The sequence below is a fragment of the Solanum lycopersicum genome, chromosome 6, assembly GCF_036512215.1.
Source record: "Solanum lycopersicum chromosome 6, SLM_r2.1".
In the NCBI taxonomy this organism is placed as follows: Eukaryota; Viridiplantae; Streptophyta; class Magnoliopsida; order Solanales; family Solanaceae; genus Solanum; species Solanum lycopersicum.
The window spans coordinates 40,812,246-40,830,126 of NC_090805.1; the positions used below are offsets into that span (position 1 = coordinate 40,812,246).

The 17,881-nt window shown below is 35.7% G+C and overlaps 1 protein-coding gene across 5 annotated transcripts; it reads left to right on the top strand.

Annotated features, from left to right (window-relative positions):
* The first annotated feature begins 28 nt into the window (after positions 1-28).
* LOC101250607 (uncharacterized) lies at positions 29-16,367 on the top strand. Of its 5 annotated transcripts, none has more exons than XM_004242245.5 (18): positions 29-403; positions 1,110-1,176; positions 1,407-1,529; positions 4,449-4,645; positions 5,159-5,326; positions 5,444-5,767; positions 6,051-6,127; positions 8,781-8,865; positions 8,970-9,173; positions 10,107-10,166; positions 10,359-10,438; positions 11,139-11,419; positions 11,499-11,590; positions 11,662-11,791; positions 13,312-14,588; positions 14,667-14,956; positions 15,691-15,858; positions 15,972-16,367. In XM_004242245.5, the coding sequence occupies exons 1-18, from the start codon at positions 131-133 to the stop codon at positions 16,087-16,089; spliced, it is 4,014 nt and encodes a 1,337-aa protein (XP_004242293.1). In that variant the 5' UTR covers positions 29-130; the 3' UTR covers positions 16,090-16,367. The 5 variants fall into 5 exon arrangements, with proteins under 5 accessions (XP_004242293.1, XP_010322919.1, XP_069155355.1 ...); XM_010324617.4 differs by having other exon boundaries at positions 29-364; XM_069299254.1 differs by having other exon boundaries at positions 48-403; positions 4,454-4,645.
* The last annotated feature ends 1,514 nt before the right edge of the window (positions 16,368-17,881 follow it).

The window sequence follows — 17,881 nt, forward strand, 5'->3', positions numbered from 1 at the left end:
CCACAACCTAGCAACAAAAGGTAAAATAGGAAAAAGGAAAAAAGAATAAAGCAAAGGGGAAATTCTGGGTAGCCTTCTTCATTGAATTGAAATTCCCAAATTGCAAAAAACCCTAACCAAAGCTGATCCAATGGAGGATGTTGAAGCAGTGGAGGAAGGACATCGTAGCAGGCGAAAGTTTGTTCAGTCGACGCTGTTTCCGAACAGTGCGAAGCAGATTCCAGTTAAAGGAGGAGCTGAAGAAGCTGAAGAAAAGAGAGTAGATGAAGAAGAAGAAAAAGAGGATGAGGAGGAAGAGTGGTGTGCGAGCCAAGAGAATGGAAATAAGAAGAAAGGAACACCGAGAAAGAAGAGAAATTCTAAGGTAACAACGCCACAGACTAACTCAAGAGCTACTAAGAAGGTGAATTTTGTTGCCAGTTTATTACCTACAGTGCTTACGAGAATTGCATTTGATTAAACCAATGTGATCGGATTTGAATTAGGATTTTGCAAGTGCTAGGTTTAAGAAAGGTGAACTCTCTTTAGAAGTTAGTTTTCTAGGTTGAATGTGGCTCTTAAGTAATGAAGATCCATTCCAAGTCCTTCAATCCCACCATTATTATATTGAAAAACGTATAATTCTGTATTATTTTAAAGATACCCATGGTAGTGTTCGAGCTAGCTTGTTAACATATTGTCCATTCCACTGGGTACCTACATCCTACCACCAATATGTGTATTGGTTTACTTCATCAACTAAGCAGATGCGATGAAATTACCTGGATTTTCTACCACTACTCTGTCCTGTATATATTCATTCCAGCTTCATCAATTGTTAGGTCTCACCCTTGGCCACATGAAGAATTTGCATCTTCTACATCTCTGCAACATGATCACAAAAAAATAATCTTCGCAGGTGTTGTGTCCTTCCTTGTGACATATGCCTGTTTTGTCCATTTTTGTTTGCATATACTGGTGTCATTCCCTCTCTGCATCTACCTCTCAAATATCAGTCTACTTGTTTCTTCAATTAAGTAGAGAGAAGAGTAAAATCTGGCAAAGGAATAACATAGAAAGGGTTGGATGTTACTGTAGCTTTGATTTTATCTGTCTACTTTATAATTCAGGTTGCTCTAAACAGTAGAGAAACTTCAAGCAAGGAAATGCCTGATGGAGACTCTTCAGTTGTTGTCAGTAAGTAAATTATTTAAAAAGATGTTCTTTGTCTTGTCTGTACTACAATAAAGTGGGGATTGAAGGGGGAGAGAGGATTATAGATAATATATGGAGAAATAAAGAAAAAGTCAATTCTTTCTCCTTCTCTGAATTCTTGAATGCTGAAAGCGAAAGAATGAGAGTTTTCTTGCTAATTAATGGAGAAACAATGCATTTTCTTACTTACTTATACTTCTTCTTTTCTGCAGAAAATGATTTTTTTCTAAAGCTTTCAGGGAGAAAGAATCAGAAAAGACAGCAAAATGAGCAGCTATACACCGAGTCACCTGAAAAGATCCAAACATCTTGCTCACCTCCTGAGTTTGCTACAAGTATGCAATATTCTTTTTTCCTTCAATCATGTCGTTTTAAATTATTTTTCAGTCAATTAAGTCGTCATATATTGATTACGAAAAAGAAAAAGAAATTCTAGCATAATCTTGTGTCTATAATTTTTTAAAAAGAGGTATAGTTGAGGCTAAGACCTGCGTACATCGTGTGCTTCCCAAACACCACTTGTGGGATTACACTGGGTATGTTTTTATTTTTTGGTATGAGATGAATTATGAAAGGAAGTCCTTAGAAAGTTGCATGCACTCTTGATGCTTCAATTCTCATTGTTCTTGTCAAATTCAAATGAAGTGTATAGGAGTACATTCATCATCATGTAATAATTGGAATGAGTTTTTCCTTGGCGTATAAAGATGACATCGGACTGTGGATGCATCAAATACCATTTTAAAATCTTTTATAGAAGACTGAAGACATAGTCAGACGCTGTATGACAAGAAAACAAGGCAATAAGGGAAGTCTGAAGTATTCTTTTAGCGTTTCATAGAATCTTATATTGTCTGCAACAGATCATTCTACAGGGTGCTAGAAGTTTATTCATAAATTAAAAAAAACCCGTTAGTTTAGTATGAATTCGTTTAACCTTTCATAACTTGTGCAAACAGTTCTGCGAGCTCCCAGCTTCTGTTAGGATATGATTAAGTATTTTGCATTGACTTCTAATGTGTCGCTAATAGTTTTTCTCTATTGTAGAAGCTTAAATCATTTGATACCCTTAATCAATAACTAAGCCCCTTTCATGTCTTATACAAAATAATACAAGATAATGATTCAACAACCTTCTCTTTGTTTCTCATTCTTTAGCCTCCTAGAAGGCTGGACCACCCACTTCTTCCAAATATCTGGAATTTTCTTTCCTCCCCTCTTTTTCCTTTTTTGTTTCTCTGAATAGTAAAAGATAAAAACTTATCCACTAAAAATGTCATCTGAACAAGACTGGGAGGACCTAAGGGTTTATACATATGATAGTCCAAAAGATCAGTTTCCTCATTCTTAATCTTATCGCTCCTTGTATGCTCACACATCCACCTTAAAATCCTCATTTTTGCGACACACATATTTTGAACACGGGAGTTCTTGACTATACAACACTACGCCCCATACAACAAAGTTTGTCTAACCAGTAACCACCACTTTATAAAACTTTTGTGAAGTTTTGTTGGTTTCTTTTTTTCACACAAGGCTCCGGATGCAAGCCTCCACTTTATCCACGTAGCACCAATACTGTGTGATGTCATCATCGATATCCCCACTTTCCGGTATTGACCCAGGTCTTGAAACTATCGGATAGCCTGAGTGCCAGCCTTCACTTCCACACTTGCCTCTTGCATTAAATTACTGAATTTGCACTCAAAATACTCTTTTGGTCCTGCTTGACCTGAATCCTTTAAACTCGCAAGTTTGTCTGCACACCTAACTCCTAAGCCTAGAATTTACACCGTTGTGCGTCTCATCAGTCAGTATTATGCCATCAACAAATAACATATAACAAAGCACCTCATTCTGAATGGACTGCATCAATTCATCCATCACCAAGACAAATAGGAATGGGCTAAGAGCTAACCTTTGGTGCACTTCCATCTCAACTGTGAAGTGCTCAGAGTCTCCTCCCACTGTTTCACCCGTTTCTTAGCTCCATCATACATGTCTTTTATCCCTCTAGTGAAAGCTATTGTACTCCTCTCGCCTCGAGGCATCCCTAGATGGCTTCCTTTGGGATTTTGTCGTAGGCCTTTTTTAGGTCGATGAACACCATATGTAGGTAACTTTTCCTTTCCCGGTATCTCTCCACCAGTTCCTCACAAGATGGATGGCTTTTGTAGTCGATCGCCCTGGCATGAATCCAAACTGATTCTTGTAAACGGAGAAACACTCCTCACTCTCAACTCCATCGCTCTCTCCCAAACTTCTATAGTATGTCTTAGCAACTTGATACCCTGTAATACTTGTCCAAATCCTTATTGTTATCCACTCACCCAACGAAATGGTCTCACACTTCCTGAGATTTATTTTGAGGCTTGACACTGCTTGGAGCCATGTAAAAACTTGTCTCAGTTAATTTAATAGGTAATAACTAATATCCGCATACAGAAAATTAAAGTACTTTTTGGGAACAAGAAACCTGAAACCCTCACTATATGTTGCTTTGTTGCAAAAAAATTCCGTCAAGTATTAGCATGCCTCAGATTTATCCATTATTCTGCTCAACCCGGCCATTACTAAAAGAAAACGAATAGCATTCGGTTTCTCTATCTCAAGCCCCTCGAGTTGCAAAAGAACCACAGACTGCCATTCACTAGGAATGAGAATTTGACTCTTAATATTCGTACTTGATCCACTTCTGCCGCCTATCCTCGAATCCCATCTTCTACATTATAAAGTCCGGGAACTTGTTAATATTTGGCCTTCTTAATACCCAGTCTGTTTCTGAACTTCCTAATCATATCTGATATTATGTGCTATTGAGATCAGTAAATTCATGTTTCTATGTGAATGTACTTTAAGTTCTAGTTCTAAACTCAATAAACAGAAGGGTTAAGGGTCTGGTCCTTTCATGAGACAGTTATGCTATAAACTTTTCTTTTTTCAGAGGCTTTCTCCTCAGATGTGAAGATGGCCGTTTGGCCATGTGAATTAATTCACGTTTTTTCCATATAATTTTTTATTTTATTTAAAAATCAGTGTTTGTTTTCCAATTATATCTTCATAAATTCCAAATAAAGTGCTCTCTTCTCTTCTTTGCAAAGAGTATAACCAAACAGAACTCCATCATCATCTCCAACTTCGAAAATTCCAAATAAAGTGAAACATATTTGGAATCTATGGCCAAACGCCTTCTAATTTGTATGCTTTAAATGTTGCTGGAAATTTATTGCTTTTAATTGAACACTGTTTGGAAGATAAGAGGACTCCTCGGTCGAAGAAGAAGCTTGCTCGATCAACACCAGAGAAACGCCAACTGGATGTTAAAGAAAGAAAAAACATGCTGATCAGTGGATCTACGGAAGCATGTTTGGTTCCACGCAACCTTATGGAGGATGAATCAATGTTACACTCAATTCCTGATCTCCGAATGGAGGCTAAAAAGACAGCTGAGGTTCGTTGAAGTTTTTATATTTTGTTTACTTACAAAATATGCATTACCTTGATTAAGTTGGAACTTCTTTTTTCTTCGTTTCTTCTGCGACACAAAAAGCACGATCCTTCTAAAAAAGAAATCCCTTCTCGAAAAAACAAAAGCATGATGTTTTATGTGGTTGAGTTTTGGTGATTCTGATCCTTAAGATTCTTCATTTCTTTAGCACTTAATGCTGGATCCTGTTATGCTTCTTGCAAAATGTTTTTTTTTTTTTGGTATTGGCATAGTTTTCCTTGATGTTGCTTTCTTCCAGATTTTGCAGAATAAGGTTCCTTTTCATTTTCATAGTATAACACAACTGAAGCCACAGTTTCGTTTGGTTCTTCATAACTTCCGTGGTTTTGCATAGTTTTCCTTGATGTTGCTTTCTTCCAGATTTTGCAGAATAAGGTTCCTTTTCATTTTCATAATATCACACAACTGAAGCCACAGTTTTGTTTGGTTCTTTTAAACTTTCTTTACTTTCAACAGGAGGATTCCCGCAGATATGCAGGAAAACAAATACATCCTTTTTTTCAATCTTTGAAAATGGGTAAGAAGAGCCAAGAAGTGGTTGATGTGGAGAGTAACTGGTACTCTTCTGAGGGAGAGCGAAAAAGCCTTACTTTCAGCCCCATTCATGTATTTGAAATAGTTAAGGTATGATGTTCTTCATTCTCGATTATACATTGTATTAAAATGGCTCTCTTAAACTACTCTTCTAATAGTTTTGTCCAGTTCTCTTGCTTGGATGATATATAAGACTTCCCTTTACAGGAGGATGAAACTGCCTTTGATTGGGGTCACTGGATCTTTTCTGAAGCTTGTTTTCTCGATGCTGCTGTTATGCTAGAATGTGGAAGCTCTTTACTCTCTGAAGGTTCCTCCACCTCTCTGCAATTTGATAACTTTTCTTGCATCTCTTATCCGAAGAGAACATTGTCACAACTAAACAAGATGGCACTGAATCAACATGCTATTCCACAAGATGAAGTGGTCTCTGATCATTCGTCTAGAGAAACAAAATTATATCATTCAGCATTATCTGTAGTTGCTGAGGAACAAGTCAGCCACTCTGAGCAGCTAAAGAATGTGGGAGTGGTACGCTCTGGCATAGCCTTGTTTTGAAATTTTGCTGTCTGATGCTCAAATTGATTATGACCCGAAGTGTGGAAAATATCTCTCTTTCTAGTGAGCATTATAAATTTGAGTTGGCAGTTATTTATAAGTGGGTGTGTTGGTTTGACTTAGCGTGTCATGCTACAGTCCTGCTTTTAGAGATACCTAAAAGTAAAAGGCTTTATGTTCTAGTCAATAAGTGAGCGTATGTTTCCTATCTTTTTTGTCTGATCATCAGTGATACCTGTGGTTTGGATAATTGTAGGCAAATTTAGTGGACTCCCTCCAAAATAATCTTAGCAGTTCAGATACCAAGAAGCAAGGTCAATTTCTTCAAGGAAGGTGAGGATGTTTATGATATTGATGGAGCAAACAGTTGTGAAGCTTGTTAAAATTATCCTCCTGTCTGATGACTTTATGTTTTGTCAACTTGTTTTGTTACATGCAATATCACGCCTTTTCTTTTTCTCAAATTATTGTATTAAGATTCTTCTGGGGCAAAGATAGTTTACTGTTTCAACTTCCATATTATTAAGACAAGACATCTCTAACTTTTTTGGACTTGGACCATTTTGTCTGAAGTGACAAGATGGTTGAGGAGGTAAGTAGTGTAAATGGAAGCCATTCTTTTTTTGTTGGATAATTGATATAATTTAAGTTAATAGATAGTATCCAGGAGGTACACATACCGAGTATGTACTAAAAGCTGGACTTAGCTCCTACTATATGCTAAGGAGATTATCAGCAGAACATTCCCCATCTCATTTTGACGGCCTGTAGAAACAAGTCTTAGGAACTGACTCAAGCAACTTTGATTTGTCAGTCTCTTGTAAAATGGCTATAACTTTTTACTCTGAACTCGAAATGATCTAAATTTGGTAGCATTGGAAAGAGGACTCAAATACCTTTAAATTTATAGGTCATGGACCATTTAATTCATTATGTGCTCGGAGATATGATCGTTTGAAGTTGACCTTAGTAGAATCTTATGTCAAAACTTAATCGGTAAGGAAGCTTTCAACTCAAATTTGTGCTAGGGGGTTCTTGTAATCTTTAGTCATATCAAAATCCATTTCAACACTAAATAATTGACCTTTACACATGAACAATTTAAGAATCACCTGATACGATTTTACATGCAAATAAAGAATGGTTTGGGCCTTACTTAGAAATTTTCGTGGTGTTACAATTATTGTCTCCGGCTTCTGCAGCTACAGATCAACACTTTTTGCTCAATTGTTGAAGCTTCTCCTAAATTGTAGTTGCCAACCATTTCCGAACAACATTCTTTGTTTATGCATTTTTTGTCAATTTCAATATTATGAAATTAGCAACATTTCTTTTGACGCAGATCTCAACCATTCATCTCTCTACAGCTGAAAATTTTTCTGCCATTGCTCAGCCTCAGCCTTATTTTATCCAGCAATTCCTTCTATATAACTACTGGCAATCCCTTATGTTTTCTTGATCAACCATCCCCATACAAATTAATCACTATTTTATTTTATCTGTGATCAGTTTTTCAACATTTAACTGTTACCATTGTTCCATTATTCATTCTTATATGGTGGGATGGTGGTTTGGTACCTCATGGGCAATGTCAAGAACTGTGAAAGAGTTGATATTCAGTTGGAGGAGCGGGAGAAGGAGAAGAAGACGCAGGGCATGGAACGTGGTTCCACTCGCATTAATGTGGGTGGTGCAGAGAGAGAGAGAGAAACAAGAGAGCTTTTGAGGGGGTAGAGTAGAACTGAGTTTTTTCAATTGAGGAGTAGCCTCCCATCACTTATTTCATTTCGGTGCACCCTTAGAGTTCCTAATTGTATAGAAGACAGGGTGGAGTTTGTAGAGACACATTTCTTTTTGTAGATTCTCAGCCTTTTTGGTATACCCCTTGTATATGACCAGTTTTTTGGTGGATGAAAATATGTTTACTTGATCAAAAAAAAATTATTCATTCCTGTTCTTATTGTACCCCCAACTTTTTGAAGAACAAATTCTTGTTGTGGAACCTCTGCGTTTTGACTCTGATGCCCACCTTCCGTTTTTCCTCAACAATTGTGGACCATGAAACATGTTCTCTTTCCTTCCCACAAATCACTTCTTATTTTTTTCAACTTCAGAAAGGGATTGATAACAAAAAAACATCAAGTAGGTGGATGTCAGTATTCGCCAAAAATATATACTGCTTTTGGTCAGATTCATTTTGCCTTCGAGTATTGCTTTTTGTCAGATTTAGGCTAGTAGTTTCACCTTTGAATGTAGCAATTGTTCCTCAACTACTTTCATATAGTACTTGGGTATCATCAGCATATAATTGGTGTGAAATTTCAGTACCATTCCTCTCTTTGTTTCCAGTTTGAATCCTCTAATGCATCCCAGTTTTGATGTCCTTAAAATTAGACTGAGTACTTCCATCACTAGCAAAAATAGGAAAGGAGACAGGGATCTGTTTCAATCTTGTTTGAGGACTAAAAACCCTTCAAGAGAGCCATTTAATATTATTGAAAATTTTGCATTGGGGAGAACAGTGAGATACATCAAACAATACATAGTGAGAAATTAATTGACTAACAAACTGCAGTTGTGACTGTAATTCGCGGATATGGGATAGAAACCCAATAGAAAGAATGAGAAGAAAACCATACATGATGCTGATGGAGCTGAACCTGCCTACGTTTTGTCTCCTTGGCAATTACTTTTGCGCGGCATATGCTATAGTAACTTCAATCCGTCCATTTATTCTTTGACAAAAACTCTGCGAGTTGATTAAATGAACTTTCTTATATCGCAGTGCTGGTATGCGGTGTGTAGTCCAGGTCGTTTCCGTCACATTCTGAACTTATACATGGGTACACATCATAGTTCTTTGCCTGAATACAGGATGAAAGAAACCTTTTGATTTGAAATATATATTGCTTACTGCCGTTATCACTATGGGTGCTCCTTTTATTATGTAATGCTGATTTACTCCCAACTATTTTTTCATGTTCAGGATAGTATTTGACTACCAGAACTGTCCCAGTCAGCCTAAAAGTTGTCTATGGACTAACAAATATCAGCCGGAGAGAGCTTTTCAGGTGAATATCTCATTTTGGATACCAGGATTGTCAATATTTATGTGAAGACAAGTCTTAAAAGAGGGTTATTCATTCACATGTTGACATTTTCCATGTGCATGCAGGTGTGTGGTAATAGCAAGCCAGTGAAACTTTTAAGTGATTGGCTGCATCTTTGGCATGAAAAAGCTTCTCGCACAAGCAAGTCGAGCATTCAGAGTGATAGCGATACTCTTCAAGACTTCTCCGACAGCCTTTATGAAAGTGAAGCTGACTCTTCAAATGAAGAGCGGCTGAAGAATGTCCTGCTGGTATCTGGACCAGTTGGGGTATGTAGCTTGTTTCTACTTTTCTACAAATTTAATTTATTGAACTTTTTTAATTGTTTTTTATAAAAAAGTTGGCAAATTTTTTTTGGATTTTTTTTTATAAAAGAATTGGGGGTGGTGGAGGTGTGTGGGTGGGGATGGAGGATGAAGGTACGGGGTTAAAAAAATTAATGTTTTTTTTTGTATGAAAAATTTTTCTTTTTTAAAAAATAATAATTTACGGGTGGTAGAGGTTGGGTTATTAACTATTTAGCTTTGGTTTAATTTTTTTGTTGTTGTAAGAGATTAAAGTGGGTTAGAACCATTTTACCCATACCATATTTTACATGGGTGGATTGTAATTTCAATCAATTTTGACTCCATCCAAATCTAATCCAATCCAACCATTTGCCGCCCCTAAGTGGAGGTAAGTAGAAAACGTGGTGATTAGAGGTGGAGTACTTCCCAATAATATTAGGGTCAAATCATTCAGTTACACTTTCTAAGTAGGTGTTTGGCCATAGATTCCAAATATTTTTCACTTCCTTTGGAATGTCTGAGTTGGAATTGAATATAGAGTGTTTTTTGGCTATACTTTTTGCAAAGAATCTTTGGAATAATGTTCATGCTTGAATGTATTTAAGTACAACTTCAAAGAGAAAAGTAAGTTGGAAAACAGGTTACAAGTTTTTTTCTAAATTTGAATACAATTTCAAGTTGGATTTGGCATTTTTATGGCCAAACGGGTTAAATCAATTTTTGGCATTTAGTTTCGTAGTCATTTCAGTAGGAAATAGACACTTATCCCGTGAAACTACACACAAATAAGTTTCGCAGTTTCTTCTGCCATGGTTCTATTAATGCTGTCTTGACTAGGCTTAATCAGGCCTGCTTCAGTATATGTTGAAGTATCTCTTATTGGTGATTTTTATTGTACTAACTGTTATTATGCAGAGTGGGAAGTCGGCTGCAATTTACGCCTGTGCCAAAGAAGAGGGATTTCAAGTGATTGAGGTAACACTTTAAAAATTCGCTATTTTATGGATGTTATGTTGCACTTCGACAACATAGATGCATGTGTTACAGTATGAGTCTTGGAGCATTTTAAGATTTGATTTCAGACGTGTTCAGACCAAACTCTTAAAAAGAACTCTTCAAATTATCAAGAATCTATATAGCTTATTTTTTGGTTTGTTGTCTTGTTAGGTTAATGCATCAGATTGGCGAAACGGAGCTCTTGTAAAACAGAGATTTGGGGAGGCTGTAGAATCCCACTGGCTTCAACGGTTTGTCTATGAAATTTTATATTATGAGTGTTCTTCTATTTTGACTTATTATTATAAAATTTTATTAAGATATAAAATATAAATACTTTAGAGCAGTGCTGTTTTCTTTTCCTTTTTGGGGTTACTGTACCTTGTTGTTTGGTATACAATTCAAGTATTTGCATTTCCATTTAAAGAAGAAAAATACTTCTCTTGTGATGGTTCGCGGTTTTACTTTTGGGTTCCCTTATCATATGATTTTTCTCATTTAGTTCTGGCTTTCTTAAATTTGTACTACACATATTTAACGTTCATCTAGAATTCTTAAACCTCCAAGTCATGCATGCTGCACACACTTCTGAGATTGGTCTTCCTTTAGGAAATGCATTTCATTAATCAGTGATCAGGGAGGGAAGACCGTAGGCCTTTTAGTGGCCTCTTAGCATGTACGTTGACAACTTCTCGGTGTCTCATGCTTGTTCCAAGAAAAGTTCGCTGAATTACTCCATGAATGTTCATATTTGTTACCAATTTTCATATAGAAATTCGCTGCTCACTGAAGAATTGAGTGAAAAAGTGCAAAATAGCTTATTTATTTATTTCTTTTTTCTGTGATGGAATTTCACTTCATGTAAGCACCAAATTATGACTACAGTATATCTTGAGTCTTAAATGAGTTGACTCACAATACTTCCCTTTGTCTGTTCGATTCTTGTTTCAGGATGCAAAAGGATCCAGTGTATTCGGAGGACAAATTAGTGTCTGGCGGTGGAGTTATTGAAGCGATACCTTTGTCTGATGAGGAAAATGCTCCAAATGCCACTGGATTACAAAGAAAACAAGTCTTCAGGGAGGAGATAACTGCTAATTATCAGGGTGAAACTAATACTCTAATTCTTTTTGAGGATGTGGATACCGCTCTTTGTGAAGACCGTGGTTTTGTCTCTACCATTCAACAGCTTGCGGAGACTGCAAAGCGGCCCATGATATTAACTAGCAACAGTAAGGGGGTAAAAGGTTGAAATACAATATTTGTCAAGCTTATGTTTCACAAGTTAAGCATTATTCCTTGATGTGATAGGTGACAATCCGGTGCTCCCAAATAATTTAGACAGGCTACACGTGTGCTTTATGAGGCCATCTTTGGAGGAGCTCCTTGGACTTGTGCACATGGTACAGCTTGTTTTGCTAGTTTCTCACGGAAATCTGTCTTGATCTGGCTAATCAAATAGATTCCTTTCTAGGTATGTGCTGGAGAACAAGTTAAAATTCACCCGATGCTAGTAGAGCGGTTTGTAGATCATTGCCATGGAGATATTCGTAAAACTATTATGTATCTCCAGTTCTGGTGTCAAGGCCAAACTTTGGAGAAAGGTAATTCACCACATATCAGCAAGTTAATGCATGCTTCAGAATAGTTGATTGCGTTTTTCCCATAGCAAAAGAGAATGCTAACTGAAAAAGTTCTTGTTAAGCAAAATTTTTGAAGCTTTCATGTTATTTTGTAAAATGAATCTTCTAAAATGAATGCATACATTTATTTCATCTTACTAATAAAGCAATCACTGATAACCACAATATGCATATAAAGCATGCTGACATAGAAATTATTATGTGATCTGTTAACTATCTTGCTTAAGATTGAATTTTGGCCAATCAAAACTCAAGCCTTTTATTATTGATAAAACCTTACATATCTTGAATGCAATGACAATTGCAGAGGAAATGATGTTGATACAAGGGGGCAAAAACAAGAAAGAAAGAGATAAAATCTTGAAAGACAACCAAAGTTGGACCTTTTTCAGAATCTTAAACACCATTTTGAGTGTCGGACCCAAATCTTTGCTTGATCCGTGGAGACCAATGAACAACCTAGATTATCAAACTAAGTATCAACCCGTAAAGAAACATACCTCTACTGATTGAAGACAAGTTAATTAGAAGAGGTAAGATTAGTTTAAATCCTAGAGTTAATATGCCCTATGGTCACTCAACTAAGGAGTTTTATCACAGAAAGTCACTCAACTACATATGTTTTACTTACAAAGTCACTCAACTTTGATTTTTACTTCAAAAGTCACTCAACTATAAATGTTTTACTTACGAAATCACTCAATCTATTTAGTTGTTTTTTTCCTTGAAGTTTACTTGCATGAAATTTGTATTTAAAATCAAATTCTAAGGAAAAAAACACATAAACTTCTTTTAAAATGTTTACAATACGGCAGTTTAGTTATTTTATAAGATAATCCATTTAAACCTCTTTAAAAATAATTACTTGTCAGTTTTCATCTTTAAAAACATTTGAGTTTTGATCACTAGAAAATATTGGCTTTTATTTGAATAAAATTACCTAATAATAAAATATGCTATTCAGTTATTTTAAAGTGTTAAGAAATAATAATCAACCAAATGACTTTAAATGGATATCATTATATTTTTTAGAATTTGATTTTAAATAGAAGTTCCATATAAGAAAATTTCAATGGAAAAAATAATTAAATAGGTTGAGTGACTTTGTAAGTCAAACATTTAAAGTTAAGTGACTTTGTAAGCAAACACTTATAGTTGAGTGACTTTTGAAGTAAAAATAAAAGTTGAGTGATTTCCCGTTTTAAAACTCCTTAGTTGAGTGAACATGGGGAGTATCAACTCTTAAATCCTCTGAAGGGATGTTCATTAATCAATAGGCAAAATCTAATGGTATACACATTAAGGGAAGGTAAAAAGAAATTAAGTATGTAGGAACAATCTCTCCCCATATCTGAACAGTTCTCGTTCTTCAATAGGTGCTGATGAAATTATGACTACACTGAATCTACAACCTATGTTTTCTTCATCCTAAAGTTTCATTTAACTCATTTAATTCCATAATGTGTTTTTACTACGACCAGGTGATGACCTGAAGCTAAGATATTGTCCTCTTCAGTTTGATCTAGATGCTGGTCATCTGCTACTACCAAAGATTATCCCTTGTGATGATTTCTCAACTCCACTATCAGAACTTGTGGATGAGGAGATAACTAAGTCGATGAGAGTAGAAGAAGATAGCTACGTGATTAACGAGATAGCTGAGGAAGATGAGCTATACAATATTACAGGAAAACACAATTCTAGGAATCACGATATGGGTGCAAACAATGTTAATGGAAAAAAGGATGCAATGTTGAGCTTGCTCTACTCATTTCAGGATCACAATGAGTGTACTATGTTTGGTACTAACTCAGAATTTTCTGATGCCTCTGAATCACCGATTGCATTCACTCGAAGAAATACGCTGAGAAAACTTGATAGAGTCATGTCTTCGGATTCTGAGGAGGAATGCAGCAGAGTTCCCTTGTCTTTAGATCAACCTGATACCATAAATGAAGAGATTGAAACAGTATGCAGTTCTCCCTCCCATTTTTCTGCTACTGAAATCTCCTGCAGTTTATTGACAGAGAATCGTCATTTCAAAGCTAAAAGGTTGAAAAGAAATTACTTGGAGACAACTGATTATTCTACTGTGAATGTTGTTAGCAAGTCCGTAAACATTTCATGTGTGCCAGAGTCATCATTCATCCCTGAGACTCTGCTTACTACTAGTTCAGAATTAATTTCAAATACGGAGTCATATAATGATATGGATGTCAAAGTTGAGGCTGATTATTGTAGTAATCTGTCCCTTACAAGCATGTATCCACTCGAGGTTGAGAAACTTGATGAAACTGTTCTTCTATCTTCCAAGTATCAGGAGTTGCAGAATTGTAGTTCCGATAGAATAACAAAATCAATTCCTGGTGAGGTTGGTAGTTCTGATAGAATAACAAAAACAATTCCTGGTGAGGTTGGTAGTTCTGATAGAATAACAAAATCAATTCCTAGAGAGGTCATGGAGCATTTCAATGGAAAATGCATGGAGGATGTTCCAAGTGGATATCGGGTGTTGGATGAGTGTAGCCACATGGACTTCACTAAAAATTCTACATCATGTAAGACTTCTGTGCAGCTTAACCTGAATACTTCTGTTCAGGAAACATGGAGAAGACTTCGTGAAGGTTGCCTAGACCTGAAACAGTACATCACCCCAGAGCAGAAAGAATCTTCTCAGATTCTTAATGTTGCTCATGAAATGAGTGATTTGATTTCAGTGGCTGATTTATTACTTACTGATTGCAAACACCTCCTACCTGTAAGTAGTTTATTAGACACAGATGTTACCTTTGTGTTACTGAAAGTGCAGTTTTAATGATTGTATTTGCTTATCCAGGATTCTCTGGAGGCTTCAATGATCCCTGCTGAAGAATCTCATTCGTACAATTGGCATGATGACCAGTTGAAGATGTTTTCAATTTTCGCTCAACATGGAGTTTGCTGTTATGCGAAAGAAATTACTTCTCTCAGACCGAGCACTTCATCTGTACATGAGGTGGACTTGACCTGGGAGATGTTGACATCCACAAACAGTACAATGGCTCTTGGAAAGATGGTTGGACAGAGTAGGGGAGAACATGAGGGCTTGCATTTAAAGCTACCGAGAATTTGTCATTCCTTCAGAAGGTATAGGACCATATGCCCCTCTTCCTTTGTTGTATTTTTGCTTATAAATTGCTTGTCCTAAGTAGTGTGTATCTTCCAAGTAAATTGCATATAAAATGGAAAGGGCTCTCTAACTTTAGATGTATCTATTGCTTGTCACTGCTTAGATATGTTCAGCTTGGGGTTATACCCACAGATGTTCAATCTGTTACCGTAGAGTTGTATGCTGTTTAAAAAGAGAGTGCAGGAAGAAACATGTAGAAACCACTAGAAGAGGACGAGAATTAGAGAACTGTAAACTTGCTATGCGTTCTGCTTTCTCTGATAGAGAACTGCATAGAGTGATAGGTCATGGATGATGAACCTCAGAAGAACGGAGGGGGCTTCTTTGAGGGAAATTGATTCTCTATAGGTTCTGTATTATATTAAACTTCAAAGTTCAAATCTCCTCTTTCACAGAAGATTGGGCATTTTCGAGGGAAATTTGTAGTGTTGTTAGTGAAGGATTTCCACTTTCAGTAGGGTTTTTGTACAGTTTCAAAATTGTTGGTTTTAACTTTTAACCACTACTAATTGTTCCCTATCCATGCTTTGAATTTGGCCATTTCTATTATATATCTGAAATGTCCAAAATTTCTCAACACATGTAACTGATCTGGCTTCCTTTTAGGACTATATTTTTAGTTTAGCTATTATGTTCAGTTGAGAATTACTGTGATATTGCTAAGTTGCCTTGTATTGTTCCTGCGTTTCAGCAAAGCAGACCCTAATGCATACAACTTACTACAGTCTTTAGTTCCATTGCGCTCACACATTGCAATGAAAGGTGATTCATTGCATGAATATCTGTCTTCATTGAGCCAAATCTCAAGATTTGGAACCACTCGGTTATCAGAAAGCATTGATAGGAGAAGACAGAGAAGGTATGTTTCATATCCCACAAAACGAACAGTTTGTGCATTTCTTGTAAGAACTTCAACAGATTGGCAGCAGTGGAATTGATATGCTTATATTCTATCCATATCGAAAATTGCAGGGCACGTGCTGGTGAACACTACCTTAGTTCTGGTAGATTAGGTTTGTCTCAAGATGATATCTCATTACTGGGCCAATATAATTGCTACCAGAAAGATCTACCAGGGTCAGAGACTTGATGTACATAATTTAGAGATGGACCCTCCACCACCTAATGAAATGGGAGAGGGAGGCAATGTATAATCAATTGTTGTTTATGGTAATGGCCTCGGCCAGGCAGTAGTTAGTTTGCCTGAACCCGTGGACGTCAAAGATAACGGTTAGGAATAGGCACACTTAATTTACTGGAGATGTAGTTCAATCATTCCTTCATTTGAAATCATACATAGTCATGTACCCTGTCAAAACTATACAGTTTTACAGTTGGTTAATTCAAAATAAAATGTTGGAAAAGAAAGGTTTAAATTGAGTACATTTTTTACATAAGTGAAACATTCTTATCATAATTTAAAACAGCAAGTAAAGCACCAAAGCCAGTGAGATGGGAACAAAAGAAGGCACATTTAGGTGTTTCTTTTGTTTCAGCTTTTTGTATAGAACAAACATTATTAAGGTCCCAATATTTGCACATTTGAAATTGCATCATGACTTACTATATGATAATTCATGAAGAGACTTTTATATTATTCTCTCGAGGAAGAGTCTTTAATGTAGTGACAAATATGGTTACTCTTAACGAGACCAACCCCATTTGAGCAGCGTCTTTTCTAAAGTGTATAACTAACATTTTTATTAAACAAACTTGGACTCCAGCTCTCATCTAAATCGAGCCTTATAGTTTGATTCAGTAAAATTTAAAAATTTTGATTCAAATTTTATGTTTATTTGTATAAGAAAATTAATGGATATTTATTTATTTAAAATTCAACAAAACATAGAAGTACTAAAATTTGAATCAGCCTGTCAATTCTCAGTGCCATGTTTAACCAAACATTATTTATACCATTAAATTGGTGATCAGAAAAAGCAAGCAACTAGTGTTAATGATTGCATGCGGGGTCTTTAATTACTTGACACTACACTCGCATGAGTCTATTCTACAAAAGTAGGTACTCACGGGCTATTTCCTAATGTTAGGGTCATTGGTAAGATGTATTAGAAAAAGTAATTTATGCATTAGTTTTGGTCTCGTGTATTATTTGTTTTTTTATTTAGTACTTTTTTTCAATTTATGTATACACAATAGTTATATATTTTATTGTGTATTAAGGTGTGTATTGTGATATCAAAGATTTTTGGGTATTAGCAATGCAATGATTTTAGAATGATTAAAGACCTAATTGCCTTTAAAAACTTTTTTTTACGTCTTTTCTATCATAATAGTGGAGGGGATGCAATGCAGGCTATTTTCTTTATGCATCAAACCAAACATACATAAAAATAATCTATGTATAACTAATGCAAGCATTATTAATTCATGTATTGTTAATACAAGCATTATTATTACACTCCATATAACATTATTTTACACACTCTATCAACGACACTTACTCCATATTATGAGTAGTCGTATATAACCAAAATCTCTTTATAATAATGTTGTTCGTCTAAGATAATTATAAAGGGATTACTCTAATGAAGTTTTGTTAAATGAAATATAGAGATTCAAATGCATTTGACATTCAAAATAAAATATAAATTAAAAACAAGAAGAAACATTTGAATTTTGATGGTGGGGACCCAAGAAAACATGAAATGTCATTCCCAAAGCATAGCTAGGCTTTGGTTACATGGCAAGAAGAACACAACACAAAACAAGACTCAATAGTGAATGGTTTCCTAGAAATCAGTGTAAAGTTCACGAGAAGCAAGATTACTGTTTCTGAACACTATTTTGTCTCTTTCATTATAAGATGTTTTTGTTTTTCACTTCATGTTCGATAGAGCTCAATTAAATTTAAATTCATATTG